The sequence below is a fragment of the Aquarana catesbeiana genome, linkage group LG09, assembly GCF_042186555.1.
Source record: "Aquarana catesbeiana isolate 2022-GZ linkage group LG09, ASM4218655v1, whole genome shotgun sequence".
NCBI lineage: Eukaryota > Metazoa > Chordata > Amphibia > Anura > Ranidae > Aquarana > Aquarana catesbeiana.
This window is the reverse complement of record NC_133332.1, coordinates 202,316,368-202,344,352: the sequence shown is the minus strand read 5'-3', so window position 1 is coordinate 202,344,352 and position 27,985 is coordinate 202,316,368. Positions and strand designations below refer to the sequence as shown.

Genomic DNA, 27,985 nt, shown 5'->3' with positions numbered 1-27,985 from the left:
TTCGCCAAAGAGGGGGGAAATTTTGCCCCCATGGATGCACCCCGGCTCTGAATGTAGTATCGTTCATCAAATATGAAGAAATTGTGTGTCAGGAGGAACTCTACTGCTTTACAAATAAACTCACGTACATTAGGACTGTAACCACTGTAGTATGAAAGATGGTGTTTAATGGCTAACAGTGCTAGAGAGTGAGGAATGCAGGAATACAGAGATCTAACACCTATGGTGATCCAAATGCATTCTGTGGACCAAAAAATTTCCTGCATGTGGGCTAACAAATGTCCAGTGCCCTTTATAAACCCAGGCAGACGGACAACAAGCGGTTGAAGAAATTGATCAACCCATTCTCCTAATCTCTCCAATAGCGATCCTATGCCGGAAACTATGGGGCGACCTTTTACTGGATTATCTTGTTTGTGCACTTTGGGGGGGATGGTGAAAAACCGGACTAATGGGATGTGTGACCATGAGATAATCTACAGGTTTTTTTATCTAAAAAACCCATCTCCTTACCTTCATCCAATAAGTGTAACAATTTTTGTTGTATAGTTGCTGTGGGATCAGAACTGAGGGGGCGATATGTGATGTGATCTTCCAGCTGCCTGAGTGCTTCCTGTTTGTAACTAGCAGTATCTAGGATCACTACAGTACCCCCCTTGTCTGCCTGGTGAATCACTATGTCAGATCTCATTTTCAAGGCTTTTAAGGCTGTGGTTTCTTGCTTGGTCAAATTAATTTTATTTCTATTATTGTCTTGTTGACACAATTCTTGCAATTTAACCAATTCTGCTTCCACAATATTCTGAAACGAATCCACAATGTCATTTCTGTTTTGAACAGGGTAAAAATATTTATCCCCCATGTTAATGTTTGGTTCCTGTATACCAAAAGATCCTCCCTCTGATTCTGCTTGCAGACTCTCCAATGCAGACCTTGCTACTAAATTATCAAATCTGAAGGAGGTGGTCTCATTTTGAACATTGTGACACACTGTGTGGATTCGCTGTCAGAAGGTATATCCTTGAAATGTTTCCTAAGCATTAGATTTCTTACAAAATGATTGATATCCAGTATGGTGGAAAAAAGACAAAAGTGTGTACTAGGGACAAAAGACATGGTGCACTTACTATTATGGAAGGTCAAGGGTAAGAATAAAATAAAGACCATAGGGGTCCATCACCTGAAAATAATAGATGGAAAATATTTAGCCGGGAAAACTCAATACCTGAGAGGGTATATACACGTTAAATGTGTGTGTGTGTGTGTGTATGTGTATATATATATATATATATATATATATATATATATATATATATATATATATATATATATATATATATATTACACATACAGAGGGAGAGACAAAACATCTGTATGAGAAGAATGAGAGCGCTTACAGGCACTAATAGCTCGGTCGAAACTGAGGTTCATGTCTGAGACCCGTATGTCTGTAAAGTATGAACTGTGGAGGGGCAGTGATTTAAATTATAAAAGGGGATTGATCTCCAGCTCCTCGTTCAATCCTCCTGGAGCCAAAGTGTCTAACCCAGGGGTCTCAAACTGGCAGCCCTCCAGCTGTTGCAAAACTACAAGTCCCATGAGGCATTGCAAGGTTGACAGTTACAAGCATGACTCCCACAGGCAGAGGCATGATGGGACTTGTAGTTTTGCAACAGCTGGAGGGCTGCCAGTTTGAGACCTCTGGTCTAACCGATATATGCAGTATGATTCAGGGGCACATAGATGCTTAAAACATTCTGCTACAGGAAGATTCTTCGGCAAACTTCAATCACCCAAACTTTCAATTCTTGGAAAGATTGCTGATGGTGTGTAAGAAAATGTTTGGGTGCACTGTGTGTATCAGAACCTGCATCTACTAGCCGCCTGTGTTCGGCAAATCTTTTACGTAGGGTCCGGATTGTGCGACCCACATAAAGGAGGCCACAGGGACAGGACATACAATAGACCAAGAATTCTAAAGAACAAGTATAAAAATCAGAAATTACATACATGCATATGGCAAACATGTTGGCATGTGAGGCATAATGCCTTTTTGCACTGGTACATGCCTCTGTTAAAAAAAAATTCAATGGAGCACTGCCTTGTGGTGGAAAGTGATTTAATTTTAAAATGTGAATAAAAAAAAATCTAAAAAAATCACAGGTTAGCCTTTACAACAGCAGAGACGAGCATCCTTTTAACAAACTAGCAAAAAAACTCAGGCATGCTGGGGGGGTATTCCCTGGGATGGCTTTGTGGATGGATTGCCAGCGTTCCAGCCTCCTTTAGGCTGCAGTATAATCCAAGGTTTAAGACTTGTGTCTCTAAATGGATGAGAAAGAGAAAAAGGTTTTGTCTGGTGTTACATTGTAAGGTATAAGCGTGTTATGTGAATCCTGACATAATGTTTGAAGCTTTCTTGAACCTTTCTATATTGAGTGCAAGAAAAGCTTAATAATCTCTGTTTTCATTCTGTTCAGTGAGCATGACTTGGGTGAGAACGACACTTATGATGTACCTTGTGAGGAGGATGACATTTACGAAGACATCATCAAGGTGGAAAACCAACAACCGATGGTGAGATTTTATAAATAAATGTTTGATGCTGAATTTAGCTCTGATATATTCTGCAGTGCTGTACAGAGAATACTGAACCAGTCACATCAGTCTGCACAAGAGAAGCTTGCACTCTAATGTCCCCACCACATTTGTATACCATTACTATTCTACATTCTATATAGCTCTAACATATTCTACAGTCATTGAGCACCTTGACGATTTCAGCATAGAAATGGGGGGGGGGGGGGGGGGGGGGGGGGGATGGCGGGTGCTGTGTGTCTCAAAATCTCTGCAGATTCTCCTTTTCTACTTGCCCTGGGGCAGACAGTTAACGTCTGCACTCATGTGGAAACAGAGCAGCCCCCTGCCTGGAACACATCCACATTGCCTGCTGGCACCTGACAGGCGAAGAGGAGCTGCAAAGGGCAAATGTTAAAGATGAAGCTCTGGAGATGCTGACTCCCCGCATCGGACATGTCTGTACGCCGAATCTTCTCAGACAGAACTGTCCATACGCTTGTCGGGGTCCTTGCCGCAGGCACAGCAGCACTTGCATCTCTTAGAAGGACGTTAGTTCAACTTGCAGCTGCCAACTGTAATTGAACTACAACTCCTAGCAAGCTGACAGAGATGGAGATATTTATTAGCTTAATTATGTGTTTTAAAATGGATGATGACATTTAGTAGTCATTTACGGCAAAACCTGCAGATCAGCAAATGGAGATCTGTTAATAAGTAAATGTATTCTGAGGCTGGGTTCACACTTAGTGCGGGCCCGGCTCACAGCAGGGGTCCGGTGCTTCCCTGTTCTCTGTTTCAGGGACGAATCAAGCCCCGAATTTTTGCCTGAATTCAGACCTGAAATGGAGCCAAAGACGCACAGGACCCCTGTGCAGTCCGCTTCGCGGCCGCCATGCAGATGTGTGAACTGGCTCTATTGAGAGACAGGGCACACTCTCCTGTCATGCGAATTCCCTGCATCCAATTCACACTAGTGTGAACCCAGCCTGAAAGTTTTTATCTGTTGTAGATGAAATGGTATCAACCCACACAGGTACTGACATCAATCACTCACTGTACTGTCATAGGCTGATTTGTCATATAATAGCATGGTCAGCAGAACAGATAGCCATTCCCTTTTTATAAGAGGCTGATATAATTCTTAAGAGAGTAAACTGATATCCTACTTGGTCGATGACAGCATAGTATACCTGCCAGACACAACATGGCTAAATTAGAACACATGAGACACTGTGGGATTGATTTACTAAAACTGAAGAGTGCAAAATTGGTGCAGCTCTGCATAGAAACCAAATCGGCTTCCAGGTTTTGTTGTCAAAGCTTAATTGAACAAGCTGAAGTTAGAAGCTGATTGACTACCATGCACAGCTGCTTCAGATACCGAGTGCTCCAGGTTTAGTAAATTTTCCCCTGTGTGACATCCAAAGAAAAGAAATGAAGGGAAAAAAACAGGAAAGAAGAGAGCACCGTATTTGTCGGCGTATAACACGCACCTTAACTTTCAGAGGGAAGTTGCAGAAAGAAACCTTAAATTTTAAAATAAGGGTCAGTGCTCTGCAGCATCATCAATGCCCATCAATGCAGCCTGATCTATCCTCATCTGCAGCCTCTAATATGCCCAATATTGCAGCCTGTTTAGTGCCCATCTGCAGCCTCTAACATGCCAACCTGCAACCTCTAATGTGCCCTTGATTGCAGCCTCTAACATGCCCTTGATTGCAGCCTGTTCAGTATATATCTGCAGACTCGCCTTTGCAGATGATTGCAGCCACGCCAGTGCTGGATGACACAGATCCGCAATCTCCTGTGTATCCGGCGCTCAGTCACTCACACTCACATGCGACAGCACCGGATACACAGGAGATCGCAGCTCTGTGTCATCTAGCTGCGCTCATCCCCTCCTTCCACTCCGAGTAGTAGGGATCGGCGTATAACACGCACACACGATTTCCCCCTGATTTTCAGGGGGGAAGTGCGTGTTATACGCCGATAAATACGGTACTTTTTTTTTCCCCAAAGAAGCATCACTTAAACAGTATGATATGAATAGGGTTGCACCGATACCGACCATTTGCATGAGTAATTGTACTCGTGCAAATGCTCAGATGCTTGACCTGATACCTGGCAGGAGGTCAGTACACCCGGCGTCTTCAGTGTAGCGGGGGGGCCGGGCAGCCTCACAGATGATCTCCCTGTATAGCTTTTCTGACAGCCACTTCTCCTCCTCTCCTTCCCGTGGCTGTCAGAGATCGGTGCTTGTAACTGCCCCCACCACCTCACCGATCATCCCTGATTGCCCCCTGTGTGCTTTCCGGGTCCTCCTCCGGCTTCCCCCTCATCCCTGATCTGTCAGGACATTTATCCTGACATTTACCGGCTCCTTCCTTTTTCGACAGTGATCACTGACTTTGTCCATTCATAACTGGGCATTGTAAACTGTGTTTATGATGCTTTAGTTTATGAATGAACAGGAGCCTCTGTCTCCTGTCCATTCATGTTCAGTGCAGCTGAGGCTGCTGAGAAAGGGACTGGGGAATCTGTGTCCTCAGTCTCTTTTACTGTCTCAAAGGAGAGATGTCAGGGGTCTGTTTAGACTCCTGATATCTCACCAAAGCCCCCCCAAAAGGAGTGATAAAAAAAAAAACAGATATAAGAAAAAAATTGTAATAAATATTTAAAAGTAAAAATAAGAAAAAATAAAAAAAACACTGACACCGTCCACTCCCCCCCCCCCCCCCCCAAAAGAAGGCATTGTGAAAAAAAATAACAAAAGAAATATAAATTGTAAGAATAATTTTTTAAAAAATTGGAAAAAATGTAATTGTAAAAAGATAAACAAACTACTGACATAGGCCATGCCTCATCAGTGCAACCTATTAGTGCCCATCAGTGCTGCATATTAGTGCCACTGTCACATGGCATTTAAAAAAAGTATCGGTATCGGCAGGTACTTCAAAAACACATCTGTACTTGTACTCGGTTTTAACATTGTAGTATCGGTGCAACCCTAATATTTAACAAGGTATAATTTACTTTAGTGTAATGAAAATCATATACACATATTTGATTAGAAAAGCCAAAGTCTAACGCAGTTACCCAGTGTTCAGCCTACACAGTCAACCTGTGTTCAGCCTACACAGTCAACCTTGTTTAAAAACAAAATCCAAGATGTAGATCCAAATCTCCAGTGTGCAATATCAACCTTTTTTAAAAATGGAAATATTTAAAAAGTACATTCCAATTCCTATAAAAGTGTCTTTGTTTGTACTCCACAATTCCAAATCACCATTCATCAGATGTGTTAGCACCAATAACTTCCATCTTGTTATAATAAACTCCATGCACAAGACAGTGAAAGAACTGTAAATAAAAAAGTGACTTTGTACACAATAATGTTGTAAATCTGCAATAGAAACACTTCTGTATATTAATATCCCCTAAAAGGGTTCCCCGGAAAGAGAACCTTTTTATGATCAATAATTCCCAAAATTGATCTTAAGTGCCAAAGCAAGAGAACTATAATTAAATGGTATAGTTTTATAGGAGGACTGGAAGCAAGGGTATGATAGGCAGGTACTTACCTTCATGTTCTTATTAGAGAACTGGAATTTATGTTGGTAATTTCATTTACTATAAAGTCATGGATATTTTTCCAAGTAGTATACTGATTTAAGTGCGCTTCCTAAGCAACAGAAAGTTTTGGTAGATGTATTTGGTTTGTATACCTTGGATAACACAGCTGTAATATTTGCGGGGCACAACCTCCTTTCTCTGTGATCATGATTAACTGGACGTAGCCTTCCACTGGTGCAGTTTTTTTTTTGTTAAATCATACTTTCCTCTGTTTTATGTCTTTCCTACCATGCCTCAGATAAGGTATATGCAGGTAAGAAATTATTCTGACTGTTACCACAAGACCTCTGTGCAATCCCCTCTGTTCCTCGCTAATTATGTCTGACTACTAGTGGGGTGATAGTACACAATGCCTCCATAAGGGGTTGGTGTGCTGGGATTTGGGCTGATCATGCTAGGGTTCCATGGAAGATTACGAGAGCTGTAGAATAAGACAGGCCATCTGGGTTCCTCCAGAGTACTGTAGTAAATGCTGTAGCCTGTAGTTCATTAGCAGCATAAGATTTGACTGACCTGTACAGAGATAGCCGTCAGGGAAATTACAGTATGATAAACGTTGGAGGAAATTCTGTTTCTCTCTATAGCAGTTTTAATTTATGTGTATACTTTCCATCAGAAAACGGGGATGACTGAAGATGATAAGAGGAATTGCTGCTTATTGGAAATCCGTGACACAGAAGACAAATATTACAAGACGTTGGAAGACATCAGAATGGTGAGATTGGGATGCAGTAGGATTACGTGGCCATAAACTACAACCAAGGTCACCCAGACATCTTATTAGTGTTGGAAGTGGATGCTGCATCCAGGTTATGTCCGTCATGTACACACTAGGATAGTATAGTATATACTGTAGTTACTGTGGTTATTTATTTAACTATAACAATATGGTTTGTTATCATTTCTCCCCAGAATTACATGGTACCCTTGAAGCAGATACTTACAGCTGCTGAGACTGCTGTCATTTTCATTAATTTGGAGGTAAGATGCAGAATGTTTATTTGCTGACATACAGTGCATCCAGAAAGTATTTACAGCGCTTCACTTTTCCCACATTTTGTTATGTTACAGCTTTATTCTAAAATGGATTAAATTCATTATTTTCCAAATTCTACAAACAATACCCCATAGAGACAATGTGAAAGAAGTTTGAAATCTTTTCAAATTTATTAAAAAAAAATGAAAAAATCACATGTACATAAGTATTCATAGCCTTTGCCATGACACTCAAAATTGATCTCAGGTACATCATGTTTCCACTGATCATCCTTGAGATGTTTTTACAATTTGATTGAAATCCACCTGTGGTAAATTCAGTTGATTGGATATGATTTGGACATGATTTGGAAAGGCACACACCTGTCTATACAGTTCACACAGTTAAGAGTGCATGTCGGAGCACAAATCAAGCCATGAAGTCCAAGGAATTGTCTGTTGTCCTCCGAGACAGGATTGTATCGAGACACAGATCTGGGGAAGGGTACAGAAACATTTCCGCAGCATTAAAGGTCCCAATGAGCACAGTGGCCTACATCATCCGTAAATGGAAGAAGTTTGGACCCAGCAGGACTCTTCCTAGAGCGAGCCGCCTGGCCAAACTGAGCGATCGGAGAAGGGCCTTAGGGAGGTGACCAAGAACCCGATGGTCACTTTGACATAGCTCCAGCATTTCTCTGTGAAGAGAGGAAAGAACAACCATCTCTGCAGCACTCCACCAATCAGGTCTGTATGGTAGAGGGGCCAGATGGAAGCCAATTCTCAGTAAAAGGCACACGAAACCCCACCTGGAGTTTGCCAAAAGGCACCTGAAGGAGACTCAGACCATGAGAAACAAAGTTTTCTGATCTGATGAAACAAAGCTTGAACTCTTTGACCTGAATGGCAATCGTCATGTCAGTTGGAAACCAGGCACCGCTCATCACCTGGCCAATACCATCCTTACAGTGAAGCATGGTGGTGGCAGCATCATACTGTGGGGATTTTTTTCAGTGTCAGTAACTGGGAGACTAGCCAGGCTCGAGGGAAAGATGAATACAGCAATGTACAGAGACATCCTTGATAAACACCTGCTCCAGAGCGCTCTGAACCTCAGACTAGGGCTAAGGTTCATCTTCCAACAGGACAATGACCCTAAGCACACAGCCAAGAAAACAAAGGAGTGGCTACGGGACAACTCTGGGAGACCTTGAGTGGCCCAGCTAGAGCTCCAGAGCGCTCTGAACCTCAGACTGGGGCTAAGGTTCATCTTCCAGCAGGACAACGACCCTAAACACCCAAGGTAACAAAGGAGTGGCTACGAGACAACTCTGTGAATGTCCTTGAGTTGCCCAGCCAGAGCCCAGACTTGAACCATATGAACATCTCTAGAGAGATCTGAAAATGGCTGTGCACCGACGCTTCCCATCCAACCTGATGGCGCTTGAGAGGGTCTGCAAAGAAGAATGGGAGAAACTGCCCAAAAATGGGTGTGCCAAGCTTGTAGCATCATACTCAAAAAGACTCGAGGCTGTAATTGGTGCCAGGGTTGCTTCAACAAAGTATTGAGCAAAGTCTGTGAATGCTTATGTGCCTGTGATTTTTTTTTTTTTTTTTTGCTTTTAATAAATTTGCAAAGATTTCAAACAAACTTCTTTCACTTTGTCATTATAGGGTATTGTTTGTAGAATTTTAAGGAAAATAATGATTTTAATCTATTTTTGAATAAAGCTGTAACATAACAATGTAAAAAAAGGGAAGCACAGTGAATACTTTCCGGATGCACTGTATTGAGGTTTTGTCAATGGTGGACCTATTGTGGAGATGCAGTTTTTTTTCACAGTGCTCAGTCAGTTTGCTAGAAAGGGGCATTGCTGTGGGGAACCAGGTACCATGTACCAAGTGGCATCTCTCACTCCTGGTGAACTGACAGGGTACTTATTACTTTATTTTATCTCCGTCTCTGGATAATTGTCTCAGCAGTCCTAGATGTTGATATTGGAGCATCCATAAGTAGACATGCCCAACAGGCAGCTAATTGGTTTTTACTGGCATTTTCTCTCAACTTGCATGTTGCTGTCGATTCCGAACTATGAATTGAATGATTTCAAAAGATGATCAAGTAGAAAACATTTTCCAGCAGGATGGTGATGTTTAAGATCTGGATGCATGCTCATTTGCACATACACCATGCACATCCCAATAATTGCTATCACTGCCCAAAATGGTCTCATTGATAAAGAAACTTTGAAGAGTTGGTCTCCCTAAAGTGCCAATATCCATTTACAATGCTAACAGCTGTTTCAGAATTTTTCTGATATGTGGCTCACATCTAGGCTGCCACTGACTTTCATGGCAAAGGATCAAAGATGCAATGTTTGAGGGTCTTCTCTGTAATCTTTCTTGTTGCTGCCTGAATGACATGGGTAATTGACACCTGTACTACACTTCTGTATCTGCCAGATTCAGCCATTGCCATGAAAGGTAAAATCTGTCAGATCTGGTTTTGCCATCTCTGTAGGGGAAGTTTCAGATAGCCTAGCCTGCCAGAGAGTTGGTAGTTTTTTTTCTAAGATCAGTAAATTGCAAGCTCTGCCTCAGGCTACATTTCATCTGATCCTGCATTGTGTCAGTATAAGGAAAACACTTCTCACAAATGTATATTGATGACCTAGAAGTATTAGATCTAAATAATCATTCTAGATTTCCTGTGAGTGCTTGTACCCTGAAAGGCACTGCACCCTCATTTGTCTCATGGAGCTTAGTCTTCTGCCATGTTATCCCATCTGATTCATCTCCTTATCTGATCCCCTTTAGGAGCTCATAAAAGTCCACTTCAATTTCCTGAGGACCATTGAGATGTCTATCATGTCTGGTGGCAGCACCATCGGCCAGGTCTTCCTGGATTACAAGGAGAAGTAAGCATGCTGAATGGTGTTTTTACTCAGTTTTATATGTATGCATTGCTGTGCATCTGGAAAATATGCACAGCACTTCACTTTTTCCACATTTTTGTCTTGTTACAGCCATATTCCAAAATGGATTAAATTCATAATTTTTCTCAAAATTCTACATACAATAGCCCATAATGACAACATGAAAAGACATTTGTTAAATATCTTTGCAAATGTATTAAAAATAAAAAATGAAAAAATTCACGTATATAAGTATTCACAGCCTTTGCCATGACACTCAAAATTGAGCTCAGGTGCATCCTGTTTCCACTGATCATCCTTGAGATGTTTCCTAAACTTGACTGGAATCCACCTGTAGTAAATTCAGTTAATTGGACATGATTTGGAAAGGCACACAGCTGTCTATATAAGTTCCCACAGTTAAGAGTGCATGTCAGAGCACAACCTAAGCCATGAAGTCCAAGGAATTGTCGTTAGACCTCCGAGACAGGATTGTACCGAGACACAGATCTGGGGAGGGGTAAAGAAAAATTTCTGCAACATTGAAGATCCCAATGAACCCAGTGGCCTTCATCAACCGTAAATGGAAGAAGTTTGGAACCATCAGGATTTTTCCTAGAGCGAGCCGCCAGGCAAAACTGAGTGATCGGGGGGGGGGGGGCTTTAGTCAGGGAGGTGAACAAGAACCCGCTGGTCACTCTGACAGAGCTCCAGGGTTTCTCTGTGGAGAGAGGAGACCCTTCCAGAAGAACAACCATCTCTGCAGCATTCCACCAATCAGGCCTGTATGGTAGAGTGGCCAGACTGAAGCCACTCCTCAGTAAAAGGCACATAACAGCCTGCCTGAAGTTTGCCAAAAGACACCTGAAAGACTCTGACCATGAGAAACAAAATTCTCTGGTCTGATGAAACAAAGATTGAACTCTTTGGCCTGAATGGTAATCGTCATGTCTGGAGGAAACCAGGCACCGCTCATCGCTTGGCCAATACCATCCCTACAGTGAAGCATGGTGGTGGCAGCATCATACTGTGGGATGTTTTCCAGTGACAGGAACTGGGAGACTAGTCAGGCTCGAGGAAAAGATGAATACAGCAATGTACAGAGACATTCTTGATAAACACCTGCTCCAGAGCGCTCTGAACCTCAGACTAGGGCTAAGGTTCATCTTCCAACAGGACAATGACCCTAAGCACACAGCCAAGAAAACAAAGGAGTGGCTACTGGACAACTCTGGGAGACCTTGAGTGGCCCAGCTAGAGCCCAGACTTGAACCCGATGATCATCCCTGAAGAGATCAGAAAATGGCTGTGCACCAATGCTCCCCATCCAACCTGATGGAGCTTGAGAGGTCCTGCAAAGAGGAATGGGAGAAACTGCCCAAAAATAGGTGTGCCAAGCTTGTAGCATCATACTCAAAAAGACTTGAGGCTGTCATTTGTGCCAAAGGTGCTTCAATAAAGTATTGAGCAAAGACTGTGAATACTTGTGTACATGTGTGTTTGTTTTTTTTTGGTTTTTTTTTAAATAAATTTGAAAAGATTTAAAACAAACTTCTTTCATGTTGTTTCAAGAAATGTGCGATAATGATACAAGTGCAGCTTTACATACCTGCAGTCAAAATTAAACACAGGATAAACCAGGTATTGCAGATTATATTAAAACTTATACCACTGCCTTTCATTTTGGATGGAGCTGAAAAAGGTTAGACGCCCTTTTGGGTCTGCTTTGCCATCTGTGTCTCTACTAGGAAGATTTTAACTACCTTTTTTTTTTCTCTGTGACACCATGTTACATCAACCTACAGAGTGTCACTAGGAGTAAGTGAGGAAACATCACCCCATGGCAACACAGACAACAGTAGAACCTTGAAAGAAGTTGTTAGCCTTCACAATGCCATTCAGAACTAGAAAAAATGTTTTGATCAGAGTCTTGCTTTAATATTTCCAAAATAAATTCAGATAATATGCCAAATAGTTCTTCCCAAAGTAATCTTGAGCAGTTGAGCCTGCATGAACTGAGAATTACACCTGTAGCACCCTCTAGTGTGCTAGAAGTAGAATAGGTTTTGTTAGTGTAGGTAAATTGTCAGGCTTGGCTGGCAGTCAAAGCCTGTGTTTGTTTTAATCTGGGTTGGGTAAGTGACTCAGGGAGGGCTGAATGACTCAGAGGCAGCATCTCTGAGACCTACCCTTACTTATAGAAGCTTGGAGAAGATTCTAGAAGAATGGGAGTGGAGTAGAGCAGGAGCTGCCTGGAATATTCATAAGGGCCCTGAAAAATCCCCAACAGATGGGTTGGCAGGGGGCAGGCTCCCTCAAATACTCAGGTTCAGCCCAGCTGGAGCAGTGGAGTTCCGGAGGGGGGAAGCTGGAGAGTGTTAGGAGTGTTAGGCTGTCAGTGGCCCTTGAGGGGGCTCCTAGTCTGGGGGGGGGGGTTGACCTCGGGCCTGGCCTCCGGTGCGGAATGGACCTTCTTCACGACACCTAGAAGTGTCCTGACCAGAGGCACGGGAACAAAGTAGGGGACAGCAGGAGGACACTTTTTTTCGTTTTGTTTTTTAAGGTTATGTTTATTAAACTGTTATAACAGTACAAGGATTACAATAACAAAGAAAAATGTTTTTGTGCAGCAATAAGACAAAGCTTATCAAATCAAATAGTGCTGGATGAAGGGTTACTCTGGGAGGACTGTGGAGTCTTAGCCAGGAGGACTAGTAAAAGGGGCAGCTGCAGCCAGGTGGGCTGACAGTGCCTGAAGAGGTGGTGCTGGGATCAGTAGCCACAGGAATAGGGAGCACTGGGATTTTCTGCTGCACTGCCAAAGGGGCCCGCAGTCCCTGCCTGCAAAGGGCATTTGCTGCAGATCTAACTGAGCTTTTGCTGGATCATCCAAACAGTGCCAGCTGGTTCTGGAAGATGTAGTTCTACAAGCAAAATTGTGCTGGAGGTAAAGGAGAAGTTTATATATGAAGTGTATATAGTAGGGATGCACCGAATGGGTTTTTTGGTGCCGAAACGATACCGAAAATAAATCTTCTTTAACCCCTTCCCGCCGACCGAACGCACATATGCGTCCTCGGCTTTCCGGGGTTATACCGGGATGATGCCCGCAGCTGCAGGCATCATCCCGGTACCGTTGTTTTCAGCGGGCGATCGGCTACCCGAATATAACAACCGATGCGGCTAAAAGCCGCTCGGCTGTTATACCGGAGGAGCGGGAGGGGACATCCCCCCCCTCCCGCCGCCTCCCGCCGCTGTTACCGGGCCTCCCGTGCGATCGGGAGGCCCGGTGTCCGTTCGGGAATCTCCGGCGGCTGGGGGCGGGCTGGAACGAAGCTGTGAGCGGCTTCGTTCCAGCCTTCTAATTGTAAACGCGGAAGCGACGTCATGACGTCACTTCCCGTTTACTCGGCTGCCAATGGCGCCGAATTTAAAAAAGTACACAGTATTCAGAATCGCCGTTTTCGGCGATCTGAATACTTTGAAGTGTAAAGGAGGGATGGGGGGTCTTTTAGACCCCCGATCCCTCCATAAAGAGTACCTGTCACCACATATTACTGTCACAAGGGATGTTTACATTGCTTGTGACAGCAATAAAAGTAAAAAAAAAAAAAAATTTTTAAACACAATGTATAAAAGTACAAAAATAAATAAAATAAAAAAAAAAAAAAATTTTTAAAGCGCCCCCGTCCCCGCGAGCTCGCGCAGCGAAGAAAACGCATACGGAAGTCGCGCCCGCATATGTAAACGGTGTTCAAACCACACATGTGAGGTATCGCCGCGATCGTCAGAGCGAGAGCAATAATTCTAGCCCTAGACCTCCTCTGTAGCTCAAACCTGGTAACCGTAAAAAATTTTTAAAGCGTCACCTATGGAAATTCATAGGTACCGTAGTTCGTCGCCATTCCACGAGTGCGTGCAATTATAAAGGGTGACATGTTTGATATCTATTTACTCGGCGTAACATCATCTTTCACATTATACAAAAAAATTGGGGTAACTTTACTGTTTGGATTTTTTAAAATTCATGAAAGTGTCACTTTTCCAAAAATTTGCGTTTAAAACACCGCTGCACAAATACCGTGTGATAAAAAATATTGCAACAATCGCCATTTTATTCTTTAGACTCTCTTCTAAAAAAATATATATAATGTTTGGGGGTTCTAAGTAATTTTCTAGCAAAAAATACGGATTTTAACTTGTAAACACCAAATTTCAAAAATAGGCTTAGTCATGAAAGGGTTAATCCCGAAAACCAAAAACGATAAAGAAAGAACACTGATACAGAAAGTGACTGTTTTTAAAAATATTTTTATACAGGAGATGGTCAGCGACTGGGGACATGGTACAGGAGATGGTCAGAGACTGCAGAGATGGTACAAGAGATGGTCAGAGACTGAGGACATGGTACAGGAGATGGTCAGAGACTGCAGAGATGGTACAGGAGATGGTCAGAAACTGAGGACATGGTACAGGAGATGGTCAGAGACTGAGGACATGGTACAGGAGATGGTCAGAGACTGAGGACATGGTACAGGAGATGGTCAGAGACTGCAGACATGGTACAGGAGATGGTCAGAGACTGCAGACATGGCACAGGAGATGGTCAGAGACTGGGGACATGGTACAGGAGATGGTCAGAGACTGCAGACATGGTACAGGAGATGGTCAGAGACTGCAGACATGGCACAGGAGATGGTCAGAGACTGGGGACATGGTACAGGAGATGGTCAGAGACTGCAGACATGGTACAGGAGATGGTCAGAGACTGGGGACATGGTACAGGAGATTGTCAGAGTCAGAAGGATCCCAATCAGCTTTGATTATACCACTGCAGCGCTTTCATGTGCGTTTAAAAAAAATGCAGAGTGCTGCATTTTTATGCGCTGCAAATGCACATGAAAATGCACAAACATGACTTTGGCCGGAACCACATGAGTGTGGTGCGTTCTTTTCCCTGTCACATTTTCTGTGCACATTTTTAGACGTGCTACCATTAGATCAGTATGCGTGTTTTATGAAGGCGCATTAAAGAGGTGGTATGCAGGAGTTTGATGCACTTTCATGAAAACATTTACTTTTACTCTGCCATGGCATGCTGGGAGTTGTAGTGCTACCTTAAACTCGTTGCTCCTCTTCCAGTCAGAGCATGCTGAGACCTGTAGCCCCCTCCACCATCACCTCTCCAGGCAGCCCTCGAAGTCCCAGATCTGGAGTTTGTAGAACTCCTTATTCTACTCAGTGACAGGCTCCCCTCTGGTCCTCTCCTCTGCCGCCTTCTTCTTCTTCCCTCCCACGCTCTATTTTCCCTCCTCCTTGGACGCTGTCACGCCATAGTACCTTCACCATCGACAGCGTCCTGTTGCTAGGCAACCACAGGGGAGGAGCCGCAGCCGGACACAGACGCTGGGATGGTAGATTGGGTGGGCTGAGGACAGGGTTTTTCTGAGCAGGGAGGGAAGCAGGCAACGGTCAGCCCACCCCTGGGTGGGTGTGCCTACACTAGTGCCCCTGCTAACACAAGGAGAGCAGGAGGAAGGGACACTCCCGCAATGGGCGGCACCCGGGGCGGGCCACGCACCCTTTTTGGTATCGGCTGTTTTTGTCATTCAGCCGAATGACAAAAACACCGTTTTCGGCCGATAATTTTCGGCAACCAAAATTTCGGTGCACCACTAGTATATAGTTTGTGTCCCTAAAGAATTCTACTGTTCTGATCAAGTGGGCATCCCTTAATACCCTCAACCCTATCCATGTTCAATACCCCTAATAAAATGCAAAAACAAAGCTGCAAGGACTTATTCTTGTCTCCAGCATGTGGTGGAAAATTCTGTATACCTGGCTGTGCAGGGTGCAGCGCTACACACACATGCTGGTTGGATTTTTCTTTACATACAAGACCTGTTATTCATGGTGATGTGTCCTGTACAGACATGACAGGAGGTCAACTGTGGCCACCAGTCGGTTTATTCCTGTTGTAGATTAGCTCTGCTGTTTTAGGCTGATTTATTGATGTAAGTGAGATGAGGATTGACATTCTGACCCTGCAGACGCTGTACCAACACTGTGTGATGCTGTCTGCCTACTGCTGATTCCAAGCCAAATGCCACACTTGCATAAATTAAAACCTGATAATAACCCCAATGCTGGACAGCTGTTCCAGCAGACCCACCACATCTGATGGAACTTGCAGAACGACGGGCTCTGCATGTGCAGGTTGCGAACACGCTTGAGCTCATCCTTATTGTGGAATTCTGACTTCACTCCATCCATTTTGCAAGAGTGACATATTATAGCAGAATCTTCACCATCACTCTCCAGGCTTCAAATTAACATTACCAGGACAGAAGTTTCCACCATGGGCTCTGTACAGTGCCTTGAAAAAGTATTCATATCCCATTGACATTTTCCACATTTTGTCATGTTACAACCAAAGATGTAAATGTATTTTATTGCAATTTTATGCGATAGACCAACACAAAGTGGCACATCATTGTGAAGTGGAAGGAAAATGATAAATCGTTTTCAAAATTTTTTACACATAAATATTTGAAAGGTGTGGCGTGCATTTGTATTCAGCCCCCTTTACTCTGATACCCCTAGCTAAAATCCAGTGGAACCAATTGCCTTCAGAAATCGCCTAATTAGTAAATAGAGTCCACCTGTGTGTAATTTAATCTCAATATAAATACAGATGTTCTGTGAGGCCCTCAGAGGTTTGTTAGAGAACTTTTGTGAACAAACAGCATTATGAAGGCCAAGGAACACACCAGACAGGTCAGGGATAAAGTTGTGGAGAATTTTAAAGCAGTGTTGGGTTATAAAAAAAATATCCCCAGCTTTAAACATCTCACAGAGCACCGTTCAATCCATCATCCGAAAATGGAAAGAGTATGGCACAACTGCAAACCTACCATGACATGGCCGTCCACCTATACTGACAGGCTGGGCAAGGAGAGCATTAATCAGAGAAGCAGCCAAGAGGCCCATGGTAACTCTGGAGGAGCTGCAGAGATCCACAGCTCAGGTGGGAGAATCTGTCCACAGGACAACTGTTAGGCTGGGTTCACACGCATCCAATTCGCAATAGCAGGAGATTGTGACCGGCTCTCTATGGAGCCTGTTCACATATCTCCGATGCGGCCCCAGTGTGAATTTGTACAGGAGCCCTGTGCGTTTTTTGGTCCATTTCAGGTCAAATTCAGCCCACAATTCGGCCTGAAATCGGACCTGAAGCAGTGAACCAGGATGCACAGGACCACTGCTGTGAGCAGCATTGCCATTAAGTGTGAACCGAGCCTTAGTCGTGCACTGCACATAATTGGCTTTTATGGAAGAGTGGCAAGAAGAAAACCATTGTTGAAAGAAAGCCATAAGCAGTCCCGTTTGCAGTTTGTGAGAAGCCATGTGCGGGACACAGCAAACATGTGGAAGAAGGTGAAAAATGGTAACAACTACCTACTCGCGCATATGGAAAATTAAATAGATTAATTGGGGAGCAGCACGTTATAACAATAATGAAAAAGCAAAAAAATAATTAAAAAGTTCATTACAAACCGTGCTCCTTTTAAACTGCAAGTGCAAAATCACTCTATTGTGAAAACAGAATCGTGAAAATGGTGAAATAATGTCAGTGATAATATCTTCTAATGAATCAATCATAAATCAAAATGTTCAAATAATGAACTTCTGAGTAAGTTAAGCTTCTAAGCAGATCTTCCTTGGGTTCAGCAGAGCATCGAATAGCAGTATTCAGTCACCGTCACCAGCCACACAGCTTACTCACCAAATGGAAGTGACTCCCATGACAGGAGTCAAACACGCTTTGAGGACAACCAACGGAGCTTCTCACAGTCGCGGCTAGGTGCAAATGCTGGAACTCAGGTGTCTTGATTAACGCTGAGGCTACTTGGATGCATGCAACCGGACTTCCCAGGATGGGTCACAAAGACCATAGATGTCAAGAATGTGGAAAAAATGGATAAAAAACTCCCATGGTGAAGTAAGCCAAAATATTTAATAGGCTAAAAACGGGCTTAAAAACACATTACCCACATATAGGTTCATGCAGGCAAACAAACAAACAAAAAAGCAGGAAAAACCAAGTTACGAGCGGAAGTGGCGTATCACGTTCGTTTGCGTCCGACCGGTTTCGTCTGCATGAACCCATATGTGGGTAATGTGTTTTTAAGCCCCTTTTTAGCCTATTTTGGCTTACTTCACCATGGGAGTTTTTTATCCATTTTTTCCACATTCTTGACATCTATGGTCTTTGTGACCCATCCTGGGAAGTCCGGTTGCATGCATCCAAGTAGCCTCAGCGTTAATCAAGACACCTGAGTTCCAGCATTTGTACCTAGCCGTGACTGTGAGAAGCTCCGTTGGTTGTCCTCAAAGCGTGTTTGACTCCTGTCATGGGAGTCACTTCCATCTGGTGAGTAGGCTGTGTGGCTGGTGACGGTGACTGAATACTGCTATTCGATGCTCTGCTGAACCCAAGGAAGATCTGCTCAGAAGCTTAACTTACTCAGAAGTTCTTTTTTACCATTATTTGAACATTTTGATTTATGATTGATTCATTATAGTTTGAAATATTTTTCGAACACATTGATATTTTGGAAACTATTTTTGGACTTTTTCCTTTCAATTTTCACCTCGTACATTTTGATTATTTTAACTATTTAGTATTTATTTATTAATTTTTTCACTATGATGATTTAATGTTTCACTCAGCTGGTAGATATTATCACTGACATTATTTCACCATTTTCATGATTCTGTTTTCACAATAGAGTGATTTTGCACTTGCAGTTTAAAAGGAGCGCGGTTTGTAATTAACTTTTTAATTATTTTTTTGCATGTGGAAGAAGGTGCTCTGGTCAAATGAGACCAAAATTGAACTTTTTGGCCTAAAAGCAAAACGCTATGTGTGGTGGAAAACTAACACTGCGCATCACCCTGAACACACCATCCCCCCTGTGAAACATGGTGGGGGCAGCATCATGTTGTGGGGATGCTTTTCTTCAGAAGGGACAGGGAAGCTGGTCAGAGTTAATAGGAAGATGGATGGAGCCAAATACAGGGCAATCTAAGGCAACTTTCACACTGAGGCGCTTTACAGGCGCTACATCGCCCCTAAACATGCAGCCTGAGCTACAATGAAATGGTTTAGATCAAAGATAGAATGGCCCAGTCAAAGTCCAGACCTAAATCCAATTGAGAATCTGTGGCAAGACTTGAAAATTGCTGTTCATAGACGCTTTCCATCCAAACTGACAGAGCTTGAGCTATTTTGCAATGAAGAATGGGCAAAAATGTCACTCTAGATGTGCAAAGTGAATTGAGACATCCCCAAAAAGACTTGCAGCTGTGTTTGCAGCGAAAGGTGGTTCTATAAAGTATTGACTCAGGGGGGCTGAATACAAATGCACGCCACACTTTTCACATAATTTTTTGTAAAAAAAGTTTGAAAACCATTTATCATTTTCCTTTCACGTCACAATTACGTGCCACTTTGTGTTGGTCTACCACATAAAATCCCAATAAAATACATTTACATTTTTGGTTGTAACATGACAAAATGTGGAAAATTTCAAGGGGTATGAATACTTTTTCAAGGCACTGTATATTTTCTCCGCGTTTATGTGGGTTTCCGAGACTGATGTGAATGGCTCCGTTTTGTAGAGCACCATGGAATTTGTCAAAACAATATATACACCTTTCGTGCAGGTGCAGTACAAAAGGAATGGGCTCATATCGCACTACAAAGATTCGCATGTGATTTGAACAGAAATGCGGAACGATTCCTGTCGGAATCACATGCGGTTTCTCGCACCACATCAGTGTGAATGTATAATAATAATATTGTGTGACTCTGGTGGGGACATTAGACTGTAAGCTCTTCTGGTGCAGAGACTGATGTAAACTGGCCCAGTGTTCTTTGTATAGCTGTGAAATATGTCAGAGCTATATAAATGGCATAATAATAGAAGTGTATCTGTGGTGGTACATTAGAATGTGAGCTTCTCTGCAGAGACTGATGTGAGTGGAACAATACTCTCTGTACAGAACTGTGGAATATGCAAGGGCTCTATAATTGTATAAGAATTATATTGTGTGACTTAAGTGGAATGTACCTACAGAGATCTGCTTAAAATTTTAGCTCGCTGATGGTTTTCTGTTTCTACTGTTAATCCATTCTTATTGTCTCTATCGCATATACTGGGCAATTATCAGAAGTATTGATCCTCTTCATGTTATGGTGAAATCATGCTATGGGATTTATATACTAAAACTCAAGAGTGCAAAATTTGGTGCAACTCTTCATAAAAACCAATCGGCTTCCAGGTTTTATTGCCAAAGCTTTATTGGACAAGCTGAAGTTAGAGGCCAATTGGCTACAAGGCACAGCTGCACCAGATTCTGAGTGCACCAGTTTAAGTAAATCCCCTCCTATGTGTTGGTTTAGTTATTTTTACACTTGGGATGTGTTGAAAATTTCAGCAGTTTTGTTTTGAAATAGAAAAAGAAGCCATTGTCTGCACTAATTTGTCAGTAATTATCTAAAATATCCTCTGACACTTTTATATCTGATTCTTTTCTCTATTCTGTGTCTTGTGGAAAATTCAGTTAATATTGTGTTATCTCCAGGCCTGTAAGAAGCCCATTAATAAGGCAACTTCTGCATCTGTGTCAATCACTTGTTTAGGCATGTTAGAGATTCAGATATGAGTTACAGATATTACTGAGATCTCTGCAAGTTCTGATAGGGAAGGCAGATAACTCCTATTAAAGCAAAATTTCTCCCCTTGGAGAATCCTCTGTTACTTAAGTCGATATCAAAGTTTCCTTTATCCCCTGGCTGCTAATGAGGCAGCAATGGGATGATGCTTATTTATAGTCCAGTGGATGTCGAAAGGCTACTGTATGCAGTAAATAAAACCTATGCAAGAATAGTGGTGCCAACCTCCAGGCTGTGCAGTGTGGCTGAAACGCCATCATAATGAAGACTTTTTTAGGTTTCCTTCTGTCTAATAGCATAGTAATCTAGCCAAAATGGTATTCTTTTTGCTTTGGAGTAAAGAAGAATGAGGTCCTATGTCAGATTATGATCGCTGGCTGTTTCTCCATCAGAGAGATGTTCGCACACAGACACCAAGTCATGCCAACTTAAAAGGTTTCCCCAGAACAAGACAACGTGTAGCTTGGCAGAGGATCTAACCCTTCCCTGCTCCATCCAAAACCATGAGAAAAGGTAGAGTTGGATCTGAGACACACTGTGCTAGGGAAGTGATGGGGTAAGTGTAGGAAGGGGTAAAATATTGCTTCTCATTCCACTTTTTTTTTATTTATTTTTTTTATTAAATTTTTGTATTTAGTGGTATGCGACATACGCAATGAAAAGATAACATTACACAATAAGTTGTCAATACAAAATAACATGTAGGCGACTAGTATCTGGATGCATCCTACCCCCCGATAGGGTCGCCGTCGCATCAGGTAATTACCAGAGGATAAATCCATGAATAATCTGGCAGTCCTGGTACCTGTTAAAAAGAAGTCTAAGGTTCCTCCTAGGCAGGTTACACACTCGCTCACACTACCATGGGGAGAGATCCCTATGTTCTTGGAGAACAATTATTAGGACACGGGGGAAGTTTAATGTGGGACATCCCATTAGGGTCAAGACATACCAGATTTTAAAGTTATAATAGAAAAGATGAGGACAGAGAGAAAAAGGGAGAGGGAGAGAAAAAAAAAAAGGGGGGGGGGGGTGATGGGGGAGAGGGAAGTTCCACCTAGGTGGTAAGGAGCGTCTGTTTTCACCAAGCAATGTGGGCGTTTCTCATTCCACTTATAAACAGAATTTTTTTTTTTTAAAGCTGAAAAGTTTTAATTTTGCAAGGAAGCCACAGTAAGAATTTTGCAGATAATTTCTTGGATGATGAACTTCAGTCTGAAAATCCAAAATATTTTCTGACTTTATATACTCTGTGTTTTTACAATTCTTTTGGTGATGGTTTTATGGGGGGCTGGCACTGTTAGACTACATTCACACAGGGGCAACTTTGGATCTGACTTCAAGTCACCCCAAGTCGCCTCTAGTCGCGCTACATGAAAAAATCAATGTAAGTGAATGGATCCGTCTTAATGCACACTAATGCAGTCGCTCCGACTTCAGAAAAGATTCCTGTACTACTTCAATCCGACTTCTAGGCGACTTGTACCTATTGATTTCAATGGAAGTCGCCTCCAAGTCAGATCCCCGTTCATAGTGAGGCAACGTTACAGGAAAAAGAAAAGAATTCATCCAGGAAGAGTGACTACGATATGCCAGCGCCAAGGTGGCTGGCTCATCGGAAAAGGAAAAATGTGTTTTTTCCTTTCCCAATGAGCGACAAGCAATACTGACATGTGTTTGGTATGAATCATGGGGGGGAACTGCACGCCAAATTTTAAAGAAAAAACCGGCATGGGTTCCCCTCCAAGAGCATACCAGGCCCTTAGGTCTGGTATGGATTTTAAGGGGAACCCCCTATGCCGGAAAAACGTTGTGGGGGTCCCCCCAAAATCCATACCAGACCCTTATCAGAGCACTCAGCCCGGACAAGCGACCCCCCCCCCCCCGAACCGTACTAGGCCGCATGCCCTCAACATGGGGGGGTGAGTGCTTTGGGGAAGGGGGGGCGCCCTGCGGCCCCCCCACCCCAAAGCACCTTGTCCCCATGTTGATGAGGACAAGGGCCTCTTCCCGACAACCCTGGCCATTGGTTGTCGGGGTCTGCGGGCAGGGGGCTTATCGGAATCCGGGAGCTCCCTTTAATAAGGGGGCCCCCAGATCACAGTCCCCCACCCTACGTGAATGAGTATGGGGTACATCGTACCCCTACCCATTCACCTGGGGGGAAAAAAGTGTTAATAAAAAAACACACTACACAGGTTTTTAAAGTAATTTGTTAGGCAGCTCCGGGGGTCTTCTTCCGACTTAGGGGGTCTCTTCCGACTTCTCCGCTCTCTCCCGCCTCTTCTCCCAGTGTCCAGTTCTTCTCCCGCTCTCCGGTTCTTCTGCTGGGCTCCTCCGCTATCTTCTGCTCTTTTGCTGCTATTGTTCTAGCGGTGGCCCGGTCTTTTCCGTCATCTTTTTCCCTCTTTTCTTCTTCCGATGTTGACACGATGCTCTCTCCCGCTGTAATGCCGTGTACACAGTGCGCAACGACTTATATAGGCATGGGGCGTGGTCACCGGGTGATGTCATCCGGTGACCCCGCCCCTTATGACGTCACAGCCCAGAGCATGATGGGACTGTGACGTCATAAGGGGCGGGGTCACCGGGTGACGTTACCCGGTGACCACGCCCATGCCTATATAAGTTGTTGCGCACCGTGTACACGGCATTACAGCGGGAGAGAGCGTCATGTCAACATTGGAAGAAGAGAAGAGGGAAGAACATCGGACCACCGCTAGCAAAAGAGCGGCAAAAGAGCAGAAGATAGCGGAGGAGCCCGGCAGGAGAACCGGAGAGCAGGAGAAGAGAGCGGAGAAGTCGGAAGAGGCCCCCGTAGTCGGAAACAGACCCCCAGGGCTGCCTAATAAATTACTTTAAAAACCTGTGTAGTGTGTTTTTTTATTGACACTTTTTTTTCCCCCCAGGTGAATGGGTAGGGGTACGATGTACCCCATACTCATTCACATAGGGTGGTGGGCTGGGATCTGGGGGCCCCCTTATTAAAGGGGGCTCCCGGATTCGAGTAAGCCCCCCGCCCGCAGACCTCGACAACCAAGGGCCAGGGTTGTCGGGAAGAGGCCCTTGTCCTCATCAACATGGAGACAAGGTGCTTTGGGGTGGGGGGGCCGCAGGGCGCCCCCTTCCCCAAAGCACCCACCCCCCCATGTTGAGGGCATGCGACCTGGTATGGTTCAGGAGGGGGGGGCACTCGCTCGTCCCCACCCCCTTTCCTGGCCGGCGGGGCTGCGTGCTCAGATAAGGGTCTGGCATGGATTTTGGGGGGGACCCCATGCCGTTTTTTCGGCGTAGGGGTTCCCCTTTACATCCATACCAGACCTAAGAGCCTGGTATGTTCAGTTCCCTGTCCTGGAGGTGACTTCAGGTGATGTTGTAAGTCACGCTGAAGTCGCCCCAAGTCGCGTTGTGATTCATACTCAAGTCGTGTCCAAGTTGCCTCCCAAAGTCGCGCTGGAAGGCATGTTGCCCCTGCGTGAATGGGCTGTTAGTGTTAATGGCTTATTCAATGGCATGTTCAGTGATGTGTGACTTACAATATACAGTACATGGTGGAGTTGAGTTACTAAAGGCAAATAGACTGTGCACTTTGCAAGTGCAGGTGTTCCAGAGCTTAATATGAGGTAAAGCTTTAAGCAGTATTAAACCCAAAAGTAAACATTTATTATGTGGCAGCTTACCAATTCTTAGATGTGATGGCTGCATTAGTTTCTTTTTTTTTTTAGGTTTTCTTTCCTCTATCTGGTGATTCAACCAACAGGTCTGTTGTTTTTCCCAGCAGAATGTATCGGTATACATGGAGTCGGGATCCGCCAGATCCCTGGACCGCCACCCGGCTCAGCCTCTCAGCGAGCCGCTGAGAAACTGAGCCGGCCGCCTGCTGCCCCTCTACAGCCCTGAGCTCCAGTGAGCGAGGAGGGGGCAGAGCAGAGAGCTGTGACTGACAGTCAGCAGCTCTCTGCTCACGGAGTTGTGAGAACCGAGCGATCGGCGGTGTTCGGTGCAGAATTATACTACCTAGGTGGATGCAGCATCAGTCCAATGCTGCATCCACCGAGGTAGTATGATTCTGAAAAAAAAAAAAAAAAAAAAAATTTACTGGCCCATAATATTACTATTACTGGTCATAATCACCAGGTGAAAACAGAGGGGGGAAAAAAGCCAAAGAAATGACAACTGATGCAGCCACCAGATCTAATTATTGGTAAGCTGCAATATAATACATTTTTGGTTTTGGGTTTAATACCGCTTTCATTTTACAAAGAATACTCAATCTCATGAAAGGAAAATAAAAAAAAAAAAAAAAAAAAAAAAAAGTTTTTTTTTTCTTGTACATGATTGGATGATGGAAGTCAGCAGAGTTCCCCCTCATGTACTAAGCTCTGGAGCAACTGCACTTGCAAGGTGCCTTTAGTAAATCAGCCCCGGTGTGTAATCATCAGTACTGTCCTGCTTTGAAGCTGTAGTACACATTTATATTTCCTACAAATAATCCACAAAAAATTGGCAGAAATATAAACTTTTAAACAGGCAACCTCTCTTTGAGGAAAAATAAGGAGAATAAGTGGAGGAATGGTCCAGAGCTGCAATAGAAGCCCTCAAAGCTGCCAGCACTAATCTGTACATTCATGAGAAGATGAAACCTTGATGGTGTCAGCTGGGTAAAACCTGACCCATAAGGAATACAGAAAGGGCTGAGCGGGTAGTAAACCTGTTGCATGTGTCTGCTTTTTAACTCTGCTCTCTTGTTTCTGGCCAGGCTTCTTATATATGGAGAGTACTGCAGCCATATTGAATATTCCCAGCAGACACTGGACCAGCTTATGGTTATGAGGGAGGATGTCAAGATGAAAATTGAGGTAAGCTATCATAGGAAATTGCCATTGTGTGTCCAGAAACATTTTAAAGCTAAACCAATCACATAACACAGCCCCTATGTAATTTAAGTAGAACTGAAGACAAAACTTTATGATGGAGTAACGGGGGGGAAATCATAACCCTTGTTAGGGTTTTTGCCATCTGTGTCCCATTGGGGAGATTTCCCTTCACTTTCTGTCCTATAGCCACAACAGCACATGAGAGGCCCTCACTCTTAAGTGAGGAAAATTGGGATATCTGGAAATCTGGGATACAGATGCTAGATGCTTGCTGCTGAAAAGTCCAAGGAACACCAACAGCCCTGGCGGAATGAGCTCTGATGGGGACGGGCCCTGGAAATAAGTTGCCTGCTCTCCCTAAAAATGGTGGATTGGGAAGCAGGACATCCTCTACAAGGACCTCCAGGCAGAACAAAGGCACTTATTCTGGAAAACAGAGGCCATGGCTGCCAAGTATATCCTGACAGCCCTGACTACCTCATCCAAGCAGTGTAAGACAATTTCCTTCATATAGAAACATAGAAAAGTGAGAGCAGAAAAAAGACTTGATTCTAGGAGGTCATTTAGTCTAACTTTGACATAAAGGTCCTGGGTGAGCACTTTTGAATACACTCAGGGTGCAAATTATATCCCGAATGGTAGTAATTCACATTGCAAGTGGTCTACCACAGCGAAATGGAGAAAGCATTGATGTGAGGGGAAGATGGGTATGTGCTGTATGGATAGGCATCTTGTATGTTTGATGCCAGTAATGTCAATGACAAATTTTTGTTGCTTCCATCTGGAATTTTGGTATAGGAATACATTTGTTCATAGAATTTAAATCCAGTATTGAGTGGTTGCCACCGTTTGGTTTTGGAACAGTTTACAGTTGGTCTGTAGCTAACAGATTGTAAGGCAAAAAGCAAGAATAGACAATAATACTGAGAATAGAAACTTTATTTTGTACCCTTTTGAAATGGCAGATTGGACCCAGAGGTTCAGGAAGTCTCAGATCAAGACTGCCACCAATAGATGTCCCCCACTTTGTGGCGTAGGGACACTCTATTGTGAGGTGGGTTTCTGAGTTAGTGGATTTGTAAATTCTTGGTTTTGAGTATGATGCCTGGGGATAGTAAAATACCCCTTTCACTGAGTAGAGGTAGGATAGGAGACTTAGACTTTTTCTTGTGGAGTACAAGTATCCTTCCTCCAGTGATTTCCTATTCTACAAATAAACCTTCATCAAAAGGCATGTGTAGGAGACTCTTTTTTTCAAGCAAGTTTAGCAGACCAAGTTTCACCAAACCTTCACATATGTACAGAATTGAGGAACATTCTAGAGGCTTGGCAACTTGTATTCTCTAGAGCAGCCTTTCTCAACCTTTTTACCATGGATGAATCCTTGAAATAATTTTTTAATTTCAGGGAACCCCTGCTAATAATAACTACATTTACAGCTCACAGTTCATTAGTGTGATGGTCAGTAGAAAGAATGCTCCTTACATTTGTGACCATTAGGAAGAATCCCCTCCTTACATAAAATGTTCATTGGTGTCAGTGGTTCTTCATCTGAGAGGCAGAAATTGCTTATTACTCAAGGAACCCCTAGCAGCATCAGAAGGAACCGTAATTGAGAGCCTGCACAAGAACATCAATGCAAAACAACAAGGCTGAGAGCATTTGCTGCAATTGTTCCAAGAAATCGGGGTCTTTTGAAGACAGGTTCCTGGTCCCTGTTCATTTGTCGTGTCCAATTAGCAATAGTTGTCCAGTCGCTGGATTGCAATTGCAGGACCTGCAAGGTAAAGGGGAGGCCTTTAGGGGGCTTCCAAACAGCTATCTACAGAATCCTTAAACAAGTAAACATCCTCAATTGGAACTGTAAGGTGTTAATATTGAGAACTGAAATGTAGGATCCACTACAGGAATAGCTCAATTTTTAAAAACCCCTTTCCCAAGAATGGAAAGCAAAAAGTTAAGGGGGAACGAAAACCCTTTCAGGGTTGACCCAGTCCTCATAAAGTGCACAATCTGTGCGTGTATGGGGAAAAGTCTTTTTTTTTTTTTTTTTTTTTTTAATCGGCCTGTCTTTCAGTGTCGATAGGGGCTTGTTTTGGTTGTGGAGAGTTTTGTGCTATTAGGCCATGGACTAGTGTGTGCTGTGTCAAATATTGTACAGTGCACCCGGAAAGTATTCACAGCGCTTCACGTTTTCCACGTTTTGTTATGTTACAGCCTTATTCCAAAATAGATTCAATTTATTATTTTCCTCAAAATTCTAC

At 43.4% G+C, this 27,985-nt stretch overlaps 1 protein-coding gene across 8 annotated transcripts in view; it reads left to right on the top strand.

The window, feature by feature from the left end:
* The window catches only part of VAV2 (vav guanine nucleotide exchange factor 2), a 375,354-nt gene that overhangs the window by 266,945 nt on the left and 80,424 nt on the right, over positions 1-27,985 (top strand). For all 8 annotated transcript variants that reach the window (XM_073599569.1, XM_073599567.1, XM_073599566.1 and 5 more), the window contains exons 5-9: positions 2,481-2,577; positions 6,830-6,928; positions 7,126-7,194; positions 10,006-10,106; positions 25,604-25,703. In XM_073599569.1, coding sequence (XP_073455670.1) covers positions 2,481-2,577; positions 6,830-6,928; positions 7,126-7,194; positions 10,006-10,106; positions 25,604-25,703 — 466 coding nt within the window. The remainder of the gene's footprint in view (positions 1-2,480; positions 2,578-6,829; positions 6,929-7,125; positions 7,195-10,005; positions 10,107-25,603; positions 25,704-27,985) is intronic.